General features: G+C 48.9%; 1 protein-coding gene across 1 annotated transcript; it reads left to right on the top strand.

The window, feature by feature from the left end:
- Positions 1-7049: 7049 nt before the first annotated feature.
- On the top strand, positions 7050-8324 carry Cldn23 (claudin 23). The gene has a single exon (XM_036166943.1). It carries the CDS (start codon positions 7276-7278, stop codon positions 8161-8163), a length of 888 nt encoding a protein of 295 aa, XP_036022836.1. The 5' UTR covers positions 7050-7275; the 3' UTR covers positions 8164-8324.
- Positions 8325-8880: the final 556 nt, after the last annotated feature.

Raw genomic sequence — 8880 nt, 5'->3', positions numbered from 1 at the left:
TCTATTTCTTGGTCATGAGTTTCCAGACCTAGTCTGTTGTTTCTTATCTACTATGCTGGAGTGGAACAAACCCTTCAATACACAGACTTGTTTGTGGCTATGTGTGTAATCATCTATCATGACCGGGCATCCATTCCTAAGAGGATTTTGTGGACAGCATTGTGGCGGCCCACAGAGGTTTCCTAGTGAGATCTGAGCTTGCTTTACCCAGCAGGGCTGCACTAGAGGATTGCTTGACCACGTGAGTGGTTACCAGGTGATTGGAAGGGTCTGCACTTGGCTGTGCTAGGGGGAGGTCTTTTGCTCCACCCCCTGGCATTCCTATAAAAAGCCTTTAGAAGAGCTGGGGAGAGGGGGTAGCGGATATTGATCCAGGCCCTCCCAAGGCTATTCTGTGTTTCTGTCTCTCTCCCCTCTTTCTATCCAAATATTTCTCCCTCCTCCCTCCTCAAGAGTATCCTGGGGAAAAAGTGGAATCGGGTCTCCCACACACCACATGGACGAACACAGCAGAAAGAGACAAACTCAGTTGATTGAGTGTGTTGGCATCCAAGCAAGGTCTCCAGGAGAGAGCGGAGGATGAGCGGTCCCCAGCTCACAGGGTAGAAGACCTAGGTACACAGGGATGTGGCAAGTGTGTTGACAGAAGTGGGGTGATGGAAGTACCACATTGGGTGACCTAACTTAAGCTAGGCAAAGAGGAAACTGCTGGAGAAAATGAACATCAGGCAAAGACCTGAAGTGTGCCTCCTGGCTCAGCAGAAGCAGACAGGACACTGGGGAAGAAAGGGGTGTATGCAGAGCTTCTGAAGTAAAAGGGAACATGAGCTTTGGGTTATAGCGTGAGGAGGTAGCGGTGTTAAGAACTGGAGGAAGAGGCCAGGATGGAAGACAGAGCCAGGGCTGAATTGTGCAAGATCTCCTGAAGGATTAATGCAGCACCGGATTCCATTGAAATCCTGCCAGCAAGGCGCTCAGGGAAGAGAGCTAACTATATATAGTTAATCAGGACAGCATGGGAGACGGCTGGTCAGCTTAAAGAGCCCATCCAGAGGGAGTAGGGAGAAGTGGAAAGTGTTAGAGGGAAGGCTTTAGAAGTAGAGTAGACAGGGCTCCTTCCTCATCTTGGTAAATGATACCTGGGGCTTGCTCACTCCACACGGATAAGATGGTGGAAGATGATTCAAGTCATAAAATGTTTATGATGTGCCCATGCTCTTCTCACACACAATAATTCTGATTCTAAGGTGGAGGTGAATTATGAAGTACATTCAAAAGCAGAAATTATCCTCCCTAGCCAGAAAACTTTCTGGGGCATTGTAAACTACTGGGGGTTCACTGTTTCCTGAGAGAGCCCCACTCAGGGGGTCTGGAATGTGGCTCAGGAACCTGTTTGCCCAGATACTCCAGGTGGTCCCTGTGATCAAACTGGAAAGTTGATGAGCTGCCGGTGACAAGCTGAAATTCTACTACAGGCTACATATAGCATGTGCCTCCGTAACACAAAATGCTAGATGTTACAAACTATTCTGTATGCAGTACAGTAGGCAAGGCGCTCCTGAAGATTGCCTGGCAGGGAGAGAGAAGATGGCTCACAGAGGGAAAACTTTAAGAGTCAATAGTGTGCTTACGTCTTGGTTACCTAGGTGTTTGCACGGATATATACATTTAATAACAGGTTATGATATAAGTAGAGTATACACACCAGTTATACCTCGTTTATGTGCATTTTCTTGCATGTCAGTGCCCACTTGGTTTTCATTGTCAACCTGAAACAATCTAGAGTCATCTGAAATGGAAGCCTCCAGGAGCCTTTAGATCCGATCTTTAGATTGGCCAGGGGAGGTTGTCTTAACTGATCATTGATGTGGGAGGGCTCACCGTGGGCAGCAGCATCTCGGGGCTGGATGAGGAAGTTGGCTAAGCATAAACCTGTGAGTGAGCCAGCAAGCAGCATCCTCCCTGGTTTCTTCTGTGCTCTGTTAGCTGTGAGCCAGGTCCTTCCTCAGCGGACCCTGTGCAATAGCACGCAGTCCCCGCCTTTGGGTTCCTGCCTTGAGTTAATGACGGACTGTGACCCGGAAGTGGAAAAGAAAAAAAAAAAGGCCGGGCGGTGGTGGTGCATGCCTTTAATCCCAGCACTTGGGAGGCAGAGCCAGGCAGATCTCTGTGTGTTTGAGGCCAGCCTGGGCTACCAAGTGAGTTCCAAGAAAGGCGCAAAGCTACACAGGGAAACCCTGTCTTGAAAACCCAAAATAATAATAATAATAATAATAATAATAATAATAATAATAATAAATTTTAAAAGGTAAAAGAATCATTTATAGCCATTTACATATACTTTATGGTGTGCCATTTAGAACCTCCCATATTGACAAGACTCCTATGTGTCCTAAATTTAATAACAAGGAGCTGAGAGGTGGGATGTGAAGAAGGATGGCAGTAATCAAAAGCTACTGGGTAAAAAGAACCAATGACCATTTTGCATTCTTGAATATGTGTTCTCATAGGCAGGCATGGCCATTAAGGTTCCGCCCCACCCAACCACAAAGTGACAGACAGCTCCTTCCCCTTATGGACATCCCTCTTGTCCAAAGCTTCCTAGTTCATGATGTCACTCTGTATTCACCAGTCTGGCTTCAGTTCAGCAATGTGTGCCTTCCTTCACTGGATTTTCATTCTATTACAGGAAAACACTTTCAATCCTGGCCACTGAGAGGGGAATGGTTCTGGTTCATGGGGAGTCTGACCTTTTCAATAGCTTGGCCCATTGCTGAGTCCATAGCTGAATGAGCACACAGACGCGGGCCTTTGGTGGGCAGAAGTAAACCACTGGAGGCTTGGCTTTAAAGGATAGTTTGTCCCCAGCCCTTCTCCTTCCCACGGAATGAGCATGGAAACTCTGCTATGCCCTTTTACCATTATATACTGCCCTACCGGAGCTGGGGAAACAGGAAGTTATCATGCACTGAAACCTTTGAAACTATAAGCAAACAAGCATTTCCTCCTCAGGCATCTTGTCATAACAATAGAAAAGCTAACTAACAACAACCCAGAAGAACACATCCCAGGACTTGTTTGTTTTCAGGCAAACGCCTGCCATTTTGCCATTTCAATTTGTATTTTTTGTAGTACTACTGATCCAACTCCGGGCTTTGGACATGCTAGGCCAGCACTCTACCTCTGAGCTAGGGATGTGGTCCTGCTAATAGCTCCAGCCCTTCTAGTCCAGAGAATCTTTTGTCTCAAGAGTCTGGTGATACGTGGGGACTGGGGCATATCTTAGTTAGGGTGTCTATTGCTGTGACAAAACACCATGACCGCACAGCGAGTTGGGGAGGAAAGGGTTTACTTGGCTTACACTTCCATATTGCTATTTATATTGAAGGAAGTCAGGACAATAACTCAAACAGGGCAGGATCCTAGAGGAGGTCAAGACTGCCATTTCTGGAAATGCACACTTCCTGAGACCTAACAGTAATCTGCTCAGATGGATAAGTCCGATGGCAGGACAGATAGACAGGCCCCACTGCAGGACAGATGGAAGCAAGCTCCTTTGTGCCATACTGTTCATGGTAGTGAGTCTAGAAGTGAACTACAGATATCCAACAAAAACACTAAAATACCCCTTTCTATATGATGCATCCACACAGTGAAGGCTGGCTCCAGACTCACAGCTCTCCTCCCCCAGCACCCCAAACCCTGGGATTACAGAGATGCACTCCTACATTCATCACCTCCTTTCTCCACCATTTCTGAAACACCTGTAAGAACCTCAATGGAAAACACGAATGTATCCATCTTTGTTCTTTGCATCAAAGCAAAAAAATTTCAAAGGTACTTTAATTAGAAAGGACTTTTGAAAATAGAGAAACAGGATTCTCTAAAGATCCATTTAAACCAAATATAGTGATCCAGCAAGATGGCCCGGCAGTCGAAGGTGCTTGCTGCACAAGCCTGATGACCTGAGTTCAATCCCAGCACCCACATAACAGTGCAAAGAGAGAGCTGACCCCCCAAAGTCATCCTCTGACCTTCACATATGCACTGTGGCATGTGGACCCTTATACACATCATGTGCACACATAGATAGAAAATAACCGAAATGCATTAAAAAAAAAAAAGTCAGAGCAATCAGAACTCCCATGGCCATGGGAAAGAAAAGGGAGGCTATTGTTTCCCATATGATGCTGCAATTCCACTTGTGGACACAACTCAGAAGAATTAAAAATAAGGTCTCAAAAAGACGTCAAGACACCCATCTTCGTAGCACAGTTCACAACAGCTAAAACGTTGAGATCACCCAACATCTGTTGAGAGATGATGGGGCTGAACACAAGGGGCATAGACACCACAGGAAACCCTTCAGCCTTGAAAAAGGGGGAGAATGATGATCCTTGTCACTGTCGGGTCCAACAGTAACTCCATTTCCCCGAATTCTGGCAGTGACACAAAAACCAGTGTTCCTCGGGAAACTGGGAAGCTGGTTCCCCTCCATCAAAAGAAGCCCTTTCCCTTGTCACTACCAGAAGGGACAAATGGCTATCCGTGGTGCCTATTAGCATCCCAAAGGGGGTGCTGGACTCCAGGCTCCCTCAGTATCACAAACCCCTGCTACACATTTCTGAGTCCATTACAGCATCCTAGCTCTTCTCGCCTCCTCCCTCCCCTACCCTTAACTTCTCCAGCTCTTGGTTTCCTTCTCTGCAATTGTTCATTCTCCTTATAACCCTTCTATTTATTTCATCTATGTTCTCTTTTCTTTGCCTGTTCTTTCCCTCTCCCTCTCTCCCTCCCTTCCCTCTCCCCCTCCTCCCCCTCTCTCTTCCACTCCTCCTACTCTCTCTGTCTTTCCCACCTACCCTCCATGGTCAGTTCCAGTCTGCTGTCCCATGTTCAGTCTACTACTTTCTCTGCCTGCTCTGGACTCTTCCAGATGCCTTTAGCTGATTTCTCTCATATCTCCAATTTAAAAGGCGGCGGGGGGGGGGGGGGGGACTGGAGAGATGGCTCAGTGGTGAAGAGCACCAACTGCTCTTCCAGAGGTCCTGAGTTCAATTCCCAGCAACCACATAGTGGCTCACAACCACTTGTAGTGAGGTCTGGTGCCTGTAGGGACACATGCAGGCAGAACACTGTGTACCTAATAAATAAATAAATCTTAAAAACAAACAAACAAAAAAAACAACCTTTCCTCTAACCATACCATGGCATGGTCTTGTGTTCAGTTTATACAGTTACAACATGCATAAACCTTGAGAACATTCTGCTTAGTGAAATAAGCTGGCCACAAGCAGAGCTGACTTCCATTTGCATGAATTATCTAGTTAAACCTGTGGAGGGAAAGTAGAGTGGTGGTTGGTGAGGGCTGCAGGGATGGAGGGATGCCCTTTGTCACTGTTTTGCAGACAGTTTCAGTTTGAAAATGCCCAGAAGTTCTGGAGCAGGGTGGGGTCGTGAGTTGCACAATGGGAGTTGCTTCACGCTGCAAGGCTATGCAGCTGATGAGTAAGCCAGTAAATTTTATAGCCGGTCCATGAGCTGGTGGCTTTCCATCAACTTGACACAAACTAGAGCCATCCTAGAAGAGGGAGCCTCCTTTAAAGAACTGCATTCAGCAGACTGGCCCATGGGCAAGTCTGTAGAATGTTCAAAATTATACAACACTTAAAGTGACTGACTTTACTAAATAGTTTTAATTGTAACAAATTATTTTAAAAAAAAATTTCTGTTGTAAGGAATATAGAGAATACAGAAAAATATTGTAAAAAAAAAAAAAACAACAACACTTTAAGAGTAAAAGCATGACTTTTGCCCAAATGTAAAGTAAATATGTGCCAAATACTTAATGGTATTTAAGGAGGGAAACAGTATAGTGTGAAAATCAAAGGAAAATGCAAATATTTCATACATATGCGAATGGGACAGTTAAGATGAATTTGAAAACTGGGACCAAATTAGGTGATATTCAGTGAGCAAAACACATGATGCACATGTATGAGATGTCATTATGAAACCCATTATTCTGTGCTATTATATGCTCATCTTATATAAACCGTTAAAAAGGAAACTTAAACATGTGTGTTATAAACATTGTATTCTGTCAAAATGGCTTATTACTCTAAATCAATGACATCAGAGACCGCTAGTTGGCTCCTACCTTTGCCAATACAGATTTTGAAGCTTTCATTTTTTATCAATCAAGGAGAATAAGGTGCTTCTTCTAATTGTATTTCTTTGATTATAAGTTTGTCTTTTGTTTTCATGAAGAAAAAGCTAGTTGGCATTCTTTGGGCAATAATCAAGCATATTCCATCCCTTTGCATTTATCTGAAAGCTTCATTTCAGAACAAATAAAACCATGGCTTTTCTGCAATGCGTTGTAGGCCTGCCAAGTCCTGAACCTAACAATCGAGTTATCCACACTCTCGCTTATCTTATCCACACTCTTACTTTCTTGGGAGCTGAACTTTATGCGGAGCGTGGAGTCGTTATTAAACAAATCTAGCAAGGTTTCCATAGTGCAACATAGTTCCCCAAGCCCGGAACTGCGGTGCACATGGCTCCTGTGCATCCTGGGTGGACCACCCTACCGTGAGTGGCTGCGAGTGGCAGCGCAAAACTTTCCAGGGACGCTGGACACCCGTTGGGTGTGGAGTCAGGCGGCTAGGGGTGGGGAGGGGTGTGTGGAGGGGGGTGGTGAAGCTTTCTGAACAGAGATGCGTTGAGAGACGAGGAAGGTGCACAGCCAGGCGACAGGTGAGGCTGCACCAGCGCCTCGCCCCCTTCGTCCCGCCCACAAGAGCGTGGGCGGCGCCACGGAGCCAGGGCGGGGCGACCTTTGCTCGCTCCCTAAACCATTGGAGCGGGCGGGGCGAAGCAGCCGGGCCGGGGTGGGGTGTCCAGGTCCTCAGAGTCCGAGGTCGCCTCTTGCCAGGTGGCCCTGCCGCTCCTGCCCCTCCCATGGGGTAGGGTTTGGCCGTGGGGGCCGCACCTGGGCGCGCGGTTTCGGTCTGACCGGACTCGGAACCAGTTTCGATTAGGGACAGCGGCTGGGCGAGAGGGCGGGGCGGTCGGGACGCCGGAGAGGAGGGGACTCGGTGCGAGAGGCTCAGTGGGGACAGTCCCGCGCGCGGGAGACAAAGAGTGTCCAGAGAGCGCCGGTGAGCATCACTGCTACCCCTAGCCCCGGCAGCCTCGCAGACTTGGGGACCCCGGGTCCGGGGTGCGCTGCTGAGCAGGCACGGGTGCCGGGGACCCGCGAAGCTACGAAGGATGCGGACGCCGGTGGTGATGACTCTGGGCATGGTGTTCACGCCCTGCGGGCTGCTGCTCAATCTCATCAGTACGCTGACCCCGGGCTGGCGGCAGCTGAAGGGCTTTCTGGACCAGCCAGTGGACGTGGTGCTGTACCAGGGTCTGTGGGACATATGTCGCGAACAGAGCAGCCGCGAGCGCCAGTGCGGCCAGCCCGACGACTGGAACTACTTCCAAACCCAGCCTGTGCAGGCGGCCCGGGGACTCATGATCACGTCACTGGCCATCACCGCCCTGGGGCTGCTGCTGGCGTCGCTGGGCGTGCGCTGCTGGCAAGATGAACCCCACTTCGGGCTAGCTGGCCTCTCGGGCATCGTCCTTTTCGTCGCCGGCCTCTTCAGCCTCGTCCCAGTGTCCTGGTACAACCACTTCTTGGGGGACCGCAACGTCCTGTCCGCCCCGGGCAGCCCGGTCACCCTGGAAGTCAGCTATAGCCTGGTGCTGGGCTACCTCGGTAGTTGCTTGCTGCTGCTGGGCGGCTTTTCGCTGGCGCTCAGCTTTGCGCCCTGGTGCGAAGAGCGCTGTCGCCGCTGTCGCAAGGCGCCCCCCGCAGGCCCGCGCCGCAGCAGCATCAGCACCGTCTATGTGGACTGGCCGGAGCCTGCGCTCACACCGGCCATCAAGTACTACAGCGGGGGCCAGCATCGGCCTCCTCCCGCCGCCGAGCACCGCGCCACCAGCAAGCTCAAGGTCGGCTTCCCGATGCCACGGCCGCCGCCCAAGGCCTACACCAACCCGGTGGATGTGCTTGAAGGAGAAGAGAAGACCGCCTCTTCCCAAGGCGGTTCTTCCTCTCGCAGCACCCGGCCCTGCCACAGTTCGCTGCCCTGTGACTCCGACCTGTAGACCCAGTTCACCCACCGTCTACCTGAGCTGCGCCTGGGGTCTGAAGGTGATTTGAACTTGTGCGTTGCCATGATGTCTGCAACCAGAACCCTGGACACCTTACTATTTGGAGGGCAAAATTTCCTTTCCGGGGGGGTCAAACTGCTCCCCAGATACTAAGCTGGGTTCGTTTACACTGAAGGCGTTTCACTCCCCCCCCCCCCCCCCCGCGAGGGATCGGGTCTTCTTATGCAGGGACAAGAAAGGGTGACATTTTGCAAGCTGTTAATCTCAGTAGCAACCACAACAAAATCGCAACTAGTGAACAGGCTTTAAAATGGTATAACACCTTGAAAGTACAGTATTCTAAGTTACCCGTGAATCTTCATAAACGTCACTGTTGAGGTGGTTTGGGTTTTTTTTGTTTGTTTGTTTGTTTTTTCTTCTCCGTCCCTGCTTCAGTTTCCAGAGAACTCAAAGGGCCAAAAAATATATATGCCTGTCTGACTGTGTTTGAAGGATGTTCTATGAAGCCAGCGGTTTTAATGGCTTTTGTGAGGTGAAGTAACTTGTTCAACTCATATTTATATTTCTTCGTGCCTACGTAGTATTTTTCTTTTCTAATCGCTTATTCCTGTGTAGGAGGTTGAGCTTATTCAAAAGATTGTCTTCCAGAAGCCAGAAGAATGAAAAGTTGCTATTATACTATTCTGTTTGTTCCCTGGATACCTCACCCCG

The sequence above is a fragment of the Onychomys torridus genome, chromosome 17 (genome assembly GCF_903995425.1).
Source record: "Onychomys torridus chromosome 17, mOncTor1.1, whole genome shotgun sequence".
Classification (NCBI taxonomy): domain Eukaryota; kingdom Metazoa; phylum Chordata; class Mammalia; order Rodentia; family Cricetidae; genus Onychomys; species Onychomys torridus.
This window is presented reverse-complemented; position numbering and strand designations above follow the sequence as displayed.

Excerpts from the sequence above, each read along its gene's own strand:
- Cldn23 (XM_036166943.1), top strand. The coding sequence starts at position 7,276 with ATGCGGACGCCGGTGGTGATGACTCTGGGCATGGTGTTCACGCCCTGC.